The 14383-nt window shown below is 40.4% G+C and overlaps 1 protein-coding gene across 2 annotated transcripts in view; it reads left to right on the top strand.

Moving 5' to 3' along the window:
• The window catches only part of VPS45 (vacuolar protein sorting 45 homolog), a 68036-nt gene extending 57168 nt beyond the window's left edge, over window positions 1-10868 (top strand). Inside the window, exon 15 of one of the 2 annotated variants that reach the window (XM_082832560.1) lies at window positions 10264-10868. In XM_082832560.1, coding sequence (XP_082688686.1) covers window positions 10264-10351 — 88 coding nt within the window. In that variant the 3' untranslated portion in view covers window positions 10352-10868. Of the gene's footprint in view, window positions 1-10241 lie in introns of both variants that reach the window. The other variant, XM_082832561.1, reaches the window with a different exon arrangement.
• The last annotated feature ends 3515 nt before the right edge of the window (window positions 10869-14383 follow it).

Here is a 14383-nt window from a genome sequence, read left to right as displayed (position 1 = left end):
AAGTTTATAGGATGTGCCTTTTTGTGTGGTATGTAAGACCCTATCCAGTGTTTGCATATTTGTTTCAGGATTTGTTGGGTTAGACAATAAAAAACTTTAAATGAAAGGAAAAGCTCAAAAATGCTAATCCTGTGTAGTGACACATGAGAGACTCATTTACTTCTTTATTTCCTATGTTATCTACATTTTAATGTTTTTTAATGATGAGAAAGATGTTGTACAAATTTTTAAAGGTCAATTGATGTCCCTTGGGATTATTAGGTAGTAAAGTATGTAGTTGATTATCCTCTACACACTCCTGCAAAACTGTATTACCTTCCCCAATTGAATGATGCGTCCTTTAGGACATAAGTTCTTTCACTAGGATTATCATTAGAACTTCTGGGCTTGAATGAGACCTGTTATTTATAAATCACCTTATTGTACTCTTTGGTCTAAGAGGCAGTGTAGCACAGCAATTAAGAGCAAGGCCTCTAGTGACAGACTGACTACCTTTTTTAAATCCTAGTTTTGCCATATGTCCACTTGTATGACCTTAGGCAAATTATCTAACTTTTTTGGGCCTCAGTTTTCTCAACTGTAAAATGGAGGTAATAATAGCTCCTTATATCACTGTTATGATGATGGGGTGATATATATAAAATATTAGAGGAGAATCTGGCGCAGGGTAAGCACTTACTTAATATGTGTTGCTTGCTGCTGCTGTTGTTATTACTATTACATTTGGGGAAAATAAAGTAAAAAAGACTTTGGGGGCTTCCCTGGTGGCGCAGTGGTTGAGAGTCCGCCTGCCGATGCAGGGGACACGGGTTTGTGCCTGCGTCCAGGAAGATCCCACATGCCGCGGAGCGGCTGGGCCCGTGAGCCATGGCCACTGAGCCAGCGCGTCCGGAGCCTGTGCTCCGCAACGGGAGAGGCCACAACAGTGAGAGGCCCGCGTACTGCAAAAAAAAAAAAAAGACTTTGGATACTCATTGTCACTACCTCTATTGTCACCCATACTTCCAAATCACTTGTTTTGAAAACTACTTTAACGTAATTCGAGAGCAGAATTATATTATTATGCCAGGTACGAATATACTGGGGCAGTGGTAAAATTTACTCTGACGGTAGTCCAATTGCCAGGTGACTTTTGTGGTCTTTGGAGAAAAAGCTTTAGTAACTTGGTTTCCATTTGTGCTCACACAAATTTCCCCTTTGAAGCCTCCAGACTCAGTACCTCTATAATTAATAGACTTGCACAGAGTCTTCAACATCCTGTTTGCTACAGATAGGTAATTTGGAGCTTTGTTTCCTGTTGGGTTTGGGGGGGTTGTTTGTTTGTTTGTTTTGGTATGGCGGTCACCATTCTACTCCTCTAGTTGTGGTTGCTCTGACAAATTGACGTGGTCTTGAATGTTCCCAGTGGTGAGAAAGTACATCTGTAGCTCTCTTCATTCTCAGATGATAACCTCCTTTCGTATCTTTACGTGACTGATACGACAGGCAGTTCAGTCTTTGAGGAGTCCATCTCTTGCCCTGTGGACTATGAGGATAGTCCTTTCTCCTCGCGTGATACTCCAATGAATGACACAGGCACAGTGCTGGATACATGCAGAATCCCATTGGTTGCTTTTTTGTTCTGTATCTTCACAGGGGGAGAGGAAGTAGGACCAAGGGCTCCTATTTATTTGTTTTGCTTTGCTTTGCTTTTTGTTTTTTCATAAATCAGGTGTCCAGTACTAAGGTGGGAACTGGGAAGGAGTAGCTACAGTTTTTAATAGGCAGTTACACTGTTTGTAAGAAAGTATCATAGGGTAAAGTAACCTCAATGGAATTGGTTATAATCAAGGAAATATTTTATATCTTAATTCAGTGTTTCCCAAGGTCTGTTCTATAGAAAATTTGTTTGGGGAGATATCGATAGATATTGCATATAAAAAGATTCTTAGCCAGCTAAGTTTGGAAAAATCACTGTATCCTCCTGGAAAGGAGAGATATTCACATTAGCATGCAAAGATTGTGAGAAACTTCAGAGTATAGAAACCCTATAGATATAACTTTTTTTCTTAATTCTATCTTAATATAATGTTTTTATTAAAGAGTATGTGTAAATATAAGTTAGAAAATATAATGAATACCCTTGGATCCTTCACCTAAGGACTAGAAAATTGCCAATAACATGGATCTATCTGTGTGATCTGCTGAAATTACATCCTTTATCTCCCTACAACAAGTAAGCACTATCCTAAATTTTGTGTTTAATTCCCTTGCTTTGATGGGGAGAGTTGTATTTTTATCACTAATTCTAAACAATGCACTGTTTAGTTTTACTTATTTTTGAGCTTAATAAAAAAATTGTATCATACTTTTTCACTCAACATGCTTCTAAGATCCATCTGTATTGTTCCATGTAACCTTGTTCATTCCTTTGTCGGTGCTGTGTACCATTCCACTGTGTGAACATACCCCAGCTTGCTTCTCCATTCACCTGTCCACAGATATTTGAGTTGTTGGTTTTTTGTTTTGTTTTGTTTACTATTGCTATTACTATTGCTTCAGTCAGAGAGCAGTAAGAAAAAAATGTGAGCCAAGGATATTGACAGAATGTTATGATTATACTGTTTGGGAGCAAGAGGGAAGATATTTATTAAGTAGCTGCTTTATATAAAGTACACTTCCAAAGCAGGGCCTAAAATACAAAGAAAATAAGATGTCCCTATCTTTGATGATCTTATGTCCAGATAGGGGACTTAAACAAATCTGTATTTCTCAAATTAGGATATGATTAGTACCAGAGACACACAAAGGCACCAAATAAACATGACACATCTTTTGGAGTGTCTGTTTTCTTAGAATTGCCGGGGAGAGGGGATGTTCAGGGGTAGAATTAAATAATTTAACTGGAATTTAATTTAAATTCCTTGTCAAAAATATGTTTATGTTGAAATTTAAAAGGTCCTTTTATGAAAAATAACAAAATTGTTATGTATTTTTAAAACAAAATACCAGACCTCAAAGAAAGATGTAAGCTGGTAAACCAATTTGGACTGTACCCTCAGGACTAATAGATTCATTGTCTTCTGTTGTTAGGGGTTCTTAGGAACAGAAATTTGAGAAGTGTTAATGTATGTAAGTTAAATAAAATGCATCCAAAATAGATATAATTAACTCTGGCAGAGTAATCAGGAAATGCTTCACAGTGGAGAGAGCATTTGTGCTAGACCTTAAAGAGTAAGTTGGATTTCCATAGGAAGAAAGAGCATTCAGGACTGAGAAAACAGCATAATTGAGGACAGGAGGTGGTGGGGAAAGGTACAGCCCATTTGAGAAATAATGAGTTCTTTCTGGGTAAAGTATATACATCCAGTGAGGAGCAAGATGATGTGTGTGTGTGAGACTCCTAATATTTTCCGACATAAATGTTGAAAGCCAGACTTTTTCCTTACTCCTGACAAAATTGCTGTTAAATATTTAGCAAAAGTATAGCATGGTAGGTGACATTTAAGCTGAGGTCTTAACTTCTTTAAAAAATATGAATCTGATTCATGTATTCCTTCAGCAAATACTTAATTCAACATCTACTTTATACTAAGGATACACACATCAAGAAGATATTACTCGAGGTGTACATTAACTGGTAAGAGAAGTCATTAGAAGAGAACTTGCACAGCTCCCACTACTGCTGCTATCCTCCGCCTTCACATCACAGTGGAGAATGCTCCTGGCTAAGCCCAGCCCTCCTACTGGGGCGCCAGATTGCATCCCCTCACCTACCCCAGGGCATCACTCCAAACCTGCTCCTCTCTCAATTTCCCACTCTATTGGATCATTCACAGAAGCATAGAAACATGCTAGGATTTTTCCCCTTCTTTAAAAACCTTCTATTAACCTCCTATCTCTTTCCACATTCTATACTATTTCTCTGTTCTCTTTTATAGCAAAATTCTTCAAGAGTTGTTTTTACTCACTGCCTCTGATTCCTCTCCTTATATATTCTCTTAAACCTCTACCTTCTTTTAAACCTTACCTCTTCTCTTAAGCCACTCCATTCAGGCTTTCATGCCCATCAATCCCCACAATTGCTTCTGTTGTGGTTCCAGGGATCTCCACATGGCTAAAGTCAGAGTCACCTTTTAGTACTCATTTTACTTGCAGCAGCATTTGACACAGTTGATCAGTTCCTTCATTTTGAAAGACTTTTGTCACTTAGCTTCCCGAGACTGTACTCGCCTAGTCCTCCTCCCTCACTTGCCATTCCTTCTCTGTCTCTTTTGTTCATTTCTCCTGTTTTTGGAATCCCTGGAACTCTGTCCTTGGACTACCTCTCTTCTTGTCTGCACTTCACTCCCATGTAGTCTCATGGCTTTAAATTTTATCCTCTAATGACTCCCAGATTTACATCTCTAGTCTAGAGTTTTTCAACTTCAGCACTTAGTATTTGAGGACAGACAATTCTTTGTTGTGGGGAACTGTCCTGTGCATTATAGGATGGTCAGCAACATCCCTGGCCTCTACACACCAGATGCCAGTAGCACCCCAGCAGTTATGGCAACCAAAAATGTTTCCAGACATTGCCAGATGTCCTCTGGGCATAAAATCACACCCTTCCCCATTGAGAACCTCTATTTTTAGTCTGAGCTTCTCCCCCAGACTCCAGATTTATATATCTAACTATTTGACACTTCCACTTGAATGTCTAATAAACATCCATATTTAACAATGATCAAACCAAGCTTCTGATATTTCTTCTTAAATATAATACCCCTCAGACTTATCCATTCTTCTAATTTCTTAGGCCAAATACCTTGTTGTCTTCGTGACTCCCCTCTTTCTCTCACCTACATCCTGATTTACCAGTAAATCTTGTGATCCTTCCCTTCAAAGTGTGTCCAGAATCTGATGCCCTCTCACCACTACCAACCTGGTTCATGCCACCATCACTTCCCATCGGGATCATTACAACTGCCTTACCCTTAACCCCTATAGTCTGTTCTCAATACAGCAGTAGAGCGATCCTGAGAAAATATGTAATTCAGGGCATGTCACATCTCTGCACAAAACCCTCCAGATGTTTCCCATCTTCCTTAAAGTAAAAATCAAAATCCTTACAATCCTTACCAGGCCTTACATGATCTCATCTTCACACTCCCCTCCATCCCCTTCCCTTAATCTCTCTAATCTCATCTCTTACTACCCAACTTCACTCCAGCCACACCAGCCTCCTTCCTGTTCCCTGAACATACCAGGCCTTGGACCCCTTGTGCTTGCTCCTCTCCCAGATATGTCTTCCATTGCCTTATTCGAGTCTTGGCTCAAATGTCAGTTTCTCAGTGAGGTCTTCCTTGACCACTAGATTTAAAATCTCACACCACCACTATCACCTCCAAGTCTCCTTCAAACCTGCTTTATTTTTCTCCATAGCATTTTCTTCATCTAACTTACTAGAGAGAGTTCTCTTGAATAAGAGAACAAGATTGTCTGGGTTTGCATCCCAACCTGGTCACTTTCAAGATATAAGACTTGATTCCTGTGCCTCAATTTCTTTGTAAAATAGGATAGTTTCTATCTCATTAGAATAGTACCTCGCATATAGTAAGTGATATGTTTTCACCATTATTATTATATTTTACTTATCAATTTTGCTTGTCTTCCCTCCTCCCCCAGTGGAATATAAATTCCATGAGAGCAGAATTTTTTTACTTCACTTACTGCTATATTCACAGCTTCTGGAACAGTGCCTGGCACATAGGTGCTTAATAAATGTCTGTTGATCAAATTGTTATCTCTAGAGAGACTAATGGGGAGAAGAAGAGTCATGGAAGACTTGAGCTTTATGTATACTATTTACAACTTTTACAAAAGGAATGTATTCATGTATTACTTGTACCCTCAAAAAACTCATAGGCTTACATGGAAAATAGACATGTAAACAAATAAATTCCTAGAGGAATATTGTGAGAGCGAGTTGGGTTTTAAAAGATGCATCGTTCCACTAGATAAAATGCGAGAGGGATGAGACAGCTTTCTAGACAGAGGGAATAGTGTGTGCAAAAAGCAAAGAGGTATAAAACATAGTGGTAGCTCTGACAACTGTAATCAGTATTTTGAGGTATTAAAAGTTCCATCTTGGTGAATGGATAAAGAAGATGTGGTACATATATACAATGGAATATTACTCAGCCATAAAAAGAAACAAAATTGAGTTATTTGTAGTGAGGTGGATGGACCTAGAGTCTGTCATACAAAGTGAAGTCAGTCAGAAAGAGAAACACAAACACCGTATGCTGACATATATATATGGAATCTAAAAAAAAAAAAAAGCTTCCAATGAACCTAGGGGCAGGACAGGAATAAAGACACAGATGTAAAGAATGGACTTGAGGACACGGGGGGGGGGGAAGGGTAAGCTGGGACGAAGTGAGAGAGTAACACTGACATATATACACTACCAAATGTAAAATAGGCAGCTAGTGGGAAGATACTGCATAGCACAGGGAGATCAGCTCGGTGCTTTGTGACCACCTAGAGGGGTGGGATAGGGAGGGTGGGAGGGAGACACAAGAGGGAGGGGATATGGGGATATATGTATACATACAGCTGATTCACTTTGTTATACAGCAGAAACTAACACAACATTGTAAAGCAATTATACTCCAATAAAGATGTTAAAAAAAGAAAAAGTTCCATCTTGGGACTTCCCTGGTGGCCCAGTAGTAAAGAATCTGCCTTACAATGCAGGGGACATGGGTTCCATCCCTGGTCAGGGAACCAAGATCCCACATGCTGCGGGGCAACTAAGCCCACACACCACAACTACTGAGCTCGCATGCCCCAGCTAGAGCCTGCGTGCTCTGGAGCCCGTGGGCCACAACTAGAGAAGAGAAAACCCACACGCCACAACTAGAGAGAAGCCCACGCACCGCAACAAAAGATCCCGTGTGCCGCAACAAAAGATCCCGTGTGCCGCAACTAAGACCCGACAAGGCCAAAAATAAAATAAATAATAATAAGTCTTAAAAAAAAAAATAAAAGTTCCATCTTATCCCTCTCTCTCACTAATTCCTATGTTCCAGCTAAGTATTTGGCTATAATTAGAAGCTTATTACTCCATTAAGGCAAATGTCTCAGTCCATTAAGGCAAATGTCTCAGGTTTTTTTCTCATTATTTTCCTGTAAGTCTTTTTCTATTTTCCTGCCCCCCAGAATGTCCATTCATTTTTTTCATCATACCACTCTTCAGATTTGATTCTAAATTCCCGCAATGTCTTTGTTATAATAAGAAACTCACATGTAATTTCTGTCTGTGGAGTATAGTAAAAAAAAAAGGAGATGATAGATAGATAGAGTTTTGTTATAATATGTAGCTTTGTTTAGGAACACAGTTGTTCAGCTCAATTATTTTAGTAATTAAAATTTAAAATGCTATAAATGTTAGTGTCTAGTCCCTTACCAAAGACTTAAAAGTGAAGAAACTTGTTTTTTAATGTGTGATGCAAGACTTTTTGAGGTTGACTTTTTAAAATCAGGGATTTTTTCTACCCACCTTCCTTCTCTACATAGAGCTGGGAAGGCACCCTTGATGACAGCACAAACCAAGGCAAGCAATAGTGCTAATCCACTAGATCAGCTCCTGGTACCATCACTGTGTATACCATCTCTCATGTTGCATTGTGTATCTCTCTGAGAGCCCCTTAAAGTTAGGAGTCATAACAAGTGTTCATATGAACACCTAGTTCAGTGCCTACCACATAATGGATGCTCAGTAAATACTGGTTAAATTTAATTGAACTGAGCTGAATTGAATTGGATTATAGTACCACAGGGGAAGGGGATTTTTGAGTTTGCTTTTTAAGTAAGACTGATTTAAAACAAATCTAGAAAAGAAAAATCATTCTTTTTTGTTGTTTTTAAACATAGTCTAAAGTTTGGGGTACAGATACCAATATGTTCATCACCTATAATTTTTAAAGCATTCTGCAATGACTCATCAGAGTCCCCAAATAGATACTTTTTAAAAAGCCACAATGGCCCTGGGGAACAAAATTAGGCCTGGCAAATATAAATAGTGTTTTCTCTTTGCAGTCAAGAATGTGGGGTCTTGGGCTTCCCTGGTGGCGCCGTGGTTAAGAATCCGCCTGCCATTGCAGGGGACACGGGTTCAAGCCCTGGTCCAGGAAGATCCCACATGCTGCGGAACAGCTAAGCCCGTGCGCCACAACTACTGAGCCTGCACTCTAGAGCCCGCCAGCCACAACTACTGAAGCCTGTGCGCCTAGAGCCCGTGCTCCGCAACAAGAAAGCCACCCCAGTGAGAAGCCCACACACTGCAACAAAGAGTAGCCCTGCTCTCTGCAACTAGAGAAAGCCTGTGCACAGCAACGAAGACCCAACGCAGCCAAAAATAATAAATAAATAAATAAAATTATTTTTTTTAAAAAAGAATAGATACCTAAAATTAAAAAAAAAAAGAATGTGGGGTCTTGTTGATACACAGAGGAGGATCTTTAAGTATAATTTCAGGAAAGTTACTCCTTTCCTTTGTACATGTAGGAGTCTCATGTGAAGCAAAGATCACCTCATAAATTCCTACAGGGTTTCCCAGCATATTTGTTTCATTCTTACTAAAAGTGCCTAATGAATAACTTCTGTGTTATCTTTCAAAAAAGAAAGGCAATGCTGCCTCATTTCCTGACACTTGTTTTCTGGCCTCAAAGTGTCTCCTGTCCAACTGGCCAAAGAGCCAGGCTAGACAGAGGTGCCAGTATTAACAGAGGTGTTCAGTAGAGGAATAGATGAATTTAGCTTCTGCTCCTTTCCCTCTACTTCACTATTTTCTTCTTTTGCAAAGGAGTTTGGAATTTAAATTTTCTAAGCCTAGAATCTTCCAGGTCTAAGACTGCACAGCTGTGGTAATAATAAGGTACCTGGTCATTTCTCCAACCCTCAATCTGCTATAGATCCGTATCCTGAGAACGAGTCCAGCATACTTATAAGTAATACCCCCAAAACTCCTGTGTTATAGAGAAGGCTTTCTTGCCAATGGGTAGCTATTTTAATTACTTCATTTATTCCGTATACCTTTATTGGGTACCTACTAGGTGTCAGCCTCTGTGGTAAACCCTGGAGATCCAAGATGAATAAGTGTTAGTCCCACCCTAAATAACTCACAGTCTATTTTGGCATCAATAATGTATAGAGTACCTAATTAATAATAATATGGTGCTAAAATAGCACTAGGACAAAGTGATAATAATGATGGGGGTGATTAGTTCAGCATGGAGGAGAGTTTGGGAAAGCTTCACAGAAAAGGTGGCTTTTAATCCTCAGCCTTAAAGGATAAAAGGGATTTCATCAGACAGATGTCCTCTATCATTTCAGGCATAGGACATAATAAGAGCAAAAGCATAAAGGTATGGAAGCTCAGGACATGTTTAGGGAACAGTGAGTGGTTGGGCATGGAAGGCACATAGGCTGCATGGTTGGTGGGAGATAGAACCAGACAAGTGAGAGTATTGTGTGGTACTGAAGGGTACAGATTCTAGAGCTGGGTTTGAATCCCAGCTAAGACACTAACTAGCTTTTGTGATCTTAGCAAGTCACTTAACTTCTCTATAGCTTGGTTTCTTCATTTTTTAAATGAGGATAATAGCATATATACATATACTACGTTTATATGTATACACACACACAGCTCAAACCAGTTCTCAGAACAAAAGAAATACAAGTATTATTAGGAGGCCACATTATGAAGGGCCTTGAATTTTAATCTGTATTATTCTGTAAGCAAAAGAAAGGTTTTAAAGCAGAAGAGGGGAGAGTATGCAACAGGATATAATCTGTATCTTAGAAAGTTGGTGCCACTTTGGAGAGTAGACTGGATAAAGAAAAGACTAGAGGCACAATACAAGTTCTGAGGCAGTTTCAAGAGTTTAGATAAGAGGTGCTGATAGAACATGGTTCTGAGTTGATAGTAGCCTTGCCCTTAAAACTTCTGGGTTCCTGACTAGAAATTTCAAACTTGAAATATTAGTCTTAACAGATCTCACAAGTTTAACGCTAAAAGACACAGTGAGAACCCTGGGGACGCGCACAAAGGGGTTCTCCTTCTAGTCTGGATGTTTTAGTGCTCAACTGATGCTTCTATTCTGCACCCAAATATCAGACCAGTGCTTCTTCCATTCATGATAACCTTTCATCTAGTTAAATGTCATGAGCAAGACATTCTGTTTTGGAGATGCTTTTTTTTTTTTTCCCTTGAGTAACCTCAAGTCTACTGGTCAGTTTCCTAGAGGAAGTTCTGGCTTCTGGACTGCACAGCCGAAGCAAGGACAGCTCTCAAGTTACATCAAGGTTAGCAAGCAGAAGATGAAATGGTGATGGAGAGGTGAGAAGAATGGTGCAACTTCCCCTCTTGCCTCGCTGCAGGCTTTCTCCACTGACCAGAGGGGTGTTGGAGAAGAGCCTTGGGCTTTGTGCTTCTTGTTATAACCCATCTCCAGGTAGCCTGCTGATTCCTGAACTGTTGGCACAGACACCAAGACTCCAGTGGTGAGTTGAGAATAAGTCTGAGCCCATTCCAACACACTTCTCTCATGTTTTCTTTATCAAATAACTAAATGTATTCCTTGTATTTGATAGCACAATCACTTCAGTTTCTGGCAAATTTTGTTGGGATCTTACTTGAGAAAAGGGTTATCAGAGCTTAAAGGAGTTTTAAAAAGTAAAAATTAGATGCACATACTGTAGACTCTTCTCTTGACCCCTTTTATTTTTCATTAACCACATTCCTGAACAACTCATTTCTGAAAACCCATCATATTTCTGTAAGAACCATCCAAAAATTGTCCCTAAATTGCAATTTTCTGTGGTACTGAGAAACCATGTATGACTACAATAAAAATCCATTTTGTGAAAAGATACAAGTGATTTGTTTTTGTTTCTTTGGGGTTAATAACTATTTATGGGAATTTATGTGATGAGGCATGAGCTGGCTTTACACAAAACTTAGAGAAGGCATTGCCTCTACCCAAAGGATATTTAAAGTCTGTCAAGACAAATAATAAATTCTGGTGTCAATGGGACTTCCCTAGTGGCACAGTGGTTAAGAATCCACCTGCCGATGCAGGGGACTCGTGTTCAATCCCTGGGCTGGGAAGATCCCACATGCCGCAGAGCAACTAAGCCCGTGCGCAACAACTACTGAGCCTGTGCTCTAGAGCCCACATGCCACAACTACTGAAGCCCATGCATCTAGAGGCCGTGCTCTGCAACAAGAGAAGCCACTGCAATGAGAAGCCCACACACTGCAACGAAGAGTCGCCCCCGCTCGCTGCAACTGGAGAAAGCCCCCGTGCAGCAACTAAGACCTAATGCAGCCATAAATAAATAAATTTATTTATTTGTTTGTTTATTTATTTATTTATTTTAAATGACTCATTTAAAAAGGAGTCATCATTTGTTTTTTTCAATCTTTTGGCCGCACCACGCGGCATGTGGGATCTTAGTTCCCTGACCAGGGCCCCCTGCAGTGGAAGCGTGGACTCTTAACCACTGGTGTCAATTTCACTTCTCTTGAAAGCAGTGGAAACTGATAATGTCATTAATACCAGGAAATTATCGTGTGCTCAAATCATATCACAGTCCCTCTTTGGTGCTTTGTAATAAATTTTTTAGACCTTTTATGTTGATTAACATTCTCTAGCATCAGATAGCCTAGGCTCAAATCTGTGTCAAGTTATGTGGCTTTGGGAATGTTATTAAGTCTCTGTGGCTCAGGTTCCTCATCTATAAAAAGAGAGTAGGGCTTCCCTGGTGGTGCAGTGGTTGAGAGTCCGCCTGCCGATGCTGGGGACACGGGTTCGTGCCCCGGTCCAGGAAGATCCCACATGCCACGGAGCGGCTGGGCCCATGAGCCATGGCCACTGAGCCTGCACGTCCGGATCCTGTGCTCCGCAACGGGAGAGGCCACAACAGTGAGAGGCCCACGTACCGCAAAAAAAAAAAAAAAAGAGTAATAAAGTACCTCCTCATAGGAGCATAAGGACTAAATGAAATGAGAGAATACATTTAAAACACTTAGAACTTTGGTATATAGTAAACCACCAAAGGAAATTTGACTAATAATAGTAAATAAGATTGACTGCTGTCTCCAAGTTGGGGATACAAAATCACTACACAAAATGGTTGGATTCCTGTCATCCTCCCACTACATTAATCAGCAGTTCAAGAAGTAGAGGGAAGAGGTGAAGGGTCATCTGATCCATCTCCCTTTTCCCCATTCCTCTCTCAACTCTCTACCATTGTTTCTTCACCTTACACTCATGCGAAGCCCTAAGCCTTTTGTCTATATTACAGCTAAGAGCTAAGATCTAATAAGTTCTGTTCTGTTTTGGTTGTTTTTTTTTAATAATAAAAAAAGTAAGGCAGCCTTACTTTTAAGGCTAGGGGAGACAAGTTTTAAATGCAACGTTTTACAAGTTACATAGTCTTTTCAAATAAACAGAAACCTCCTTCCTCCAAGCAGGATTACCTGTGCTTGCCTTTCTCTTGGCAAGATAGCTCTGGAATAAGAACAGAGATTTTTCTAATATCATTCTCCTCATTATTCACCTGCTTCCATTGTGCCTACTCAGCTAACAATATCAAGAAGTCTAGGGACTTGCCTGGTGGTCCAGTGGTTATGACTCCTTGCTTCCACTGCAGGGGGCCCTGGTCAGGGAACTACGATCCCGCATGCCATGCAGTGCAGCCAAAAAAAAAATTTTTTTAAGTCTAAGAAATGAGCCTTACCTTCAGGATGTTTTATGCCAGAAGTTGGCATTTCTTTATTAAGGATCAAAGATTCATATTTTTATTTAAGATTTACAGAGCTGATTACATTATTACCGGTCCTTTATTTTTTCCCTTTAAAAACATTTTTTTTTTTCAATCTTTTGGCCACACCGCGCGGCATGTGGGATCTTAGTTCCCTGACCAGGGCTCCCCTCCCGTGGCACCGTGGACTCTTAACCACTGGACCACTAGGGAAGTCCCTAAAAACGTCATTTTAATTAAGGTCTCATGCTTTTTTTTTAATTTTTTGCGGTACGCGGGCCTCTCACTGTTGTGGCCTCTCCCGTTGCGGAGCACAGGCTCCGGACACGCAGGCTCAGCGACCATGGCTCACGGACCCAGCCGCTCCGCGGCATGTGGGATCTTCCCGGACCGGGGCACGAACCCGTGTCCCCTGCATCGGCAGGCGGTCTCTCAACCACTGCGCCACCAGGGAAGCTCCCCCCACCAGTATCTTATCTCCACCAAAGAAGGACATTGAGTTATCTGAGTTATTTTTGTGGTTTGTGTGTGCGGTAATGTCAAGCTCACTGAGGAGACAGTGCTGTGAAAATGAGAAATGGAACCCGTAAGTTGTTACTCTGAGATTTCTCACTTTCGAGGTGGTCTTCAGAAATAGTCTCAGTTCATAGAACCCAAGTCAGGTGCCACAAGGTTCACCTGGTAGAGAGAAGTAAAGCTTGAAGAACAGGACAGGGGAGGAGTATGGCTTATGGGAAGAGGGATGAGTAGCAAGACAAAGGGAGACAAAGTAAGGGAAGGTAGGGGCAGGATGATAAGATGAGGCAGTGCAGCGGTGCAGGTTAATGAGAGAGAAAACCAGAGATTTATGTAACATCTCCAGGAGCAAATAGGCAGGGAAGGTTCTCCAGCCCACATGCATCTGTTCTGGAATCTGAAAATTACTTTGGAGGGTTTTGATTTTTTAGGAGTCCCTCTGCCTGATATTCCACAAAGCTCCAGCTCCTGCCTGATATAGCACATAGGACCCTAGTACCTTGCATACAGGACATACTCAAGTATTTGCTGACTAAAGGAAGATGGGGCAAGTCATGAATTACTTTTTTCCCCATAAACCAGAATCTATTTAAACTAAGAGTCCAAACCACTCCTATCTACCTGGCAAGCAAGCCCTCAAAAGATCAAACAGGGTAGTGTTCTTACCAGTATGATGGGACATTTTGCTTCCTTACTTACGAAGATACCCTGGATTTTCTCATTCTTTTTAAATCACTTTTTAAATAGAGAGGGTGGGAAATAGAGATGGTGGGAAGGGGAGTGTGTGTGTGTGTGTGTGTGTGTGTGTGTGTGTGTGTGTATGAAACCTAAACAGAGTGGAGTCAGAAAACCTGGATTCTAATCTATTTAGCCAGTAACTTGCTGTGTAAACTTGGGCAAGTCCATTGATTTGCCATGCCGTTTCCTCATTTTCCAAGTGGGAATAATATTTATTCTATTGATATATACCTCACAAGGTGGCACTAAAGAGTTAAAGAAATGATATATGAGAGCATTTTGAAAGGATACATTTCTATATGAGTCTAAAATACAGGAATTAATTAGTATGGTA

The sequence above is a fragment of the Leucopleurus acutus genome, assembly GCF_964270905.1.
Source record: "Leucopleurus acutus genome assembly, chromosome: 2".
Classification (NCBI taxonomy): domain Eukaryota; kingdom Metazoa; phylum Chordata; class Mammalia; order Artiodactyla; family Delphinidae; genus Leucopleurus; species Leucopleurus acutus.
The sequence above is the reverse complement of the archived record's forward strand: the minus strand, read 5'-3'. Positions and strand labels throughout refer to the sequence as shown.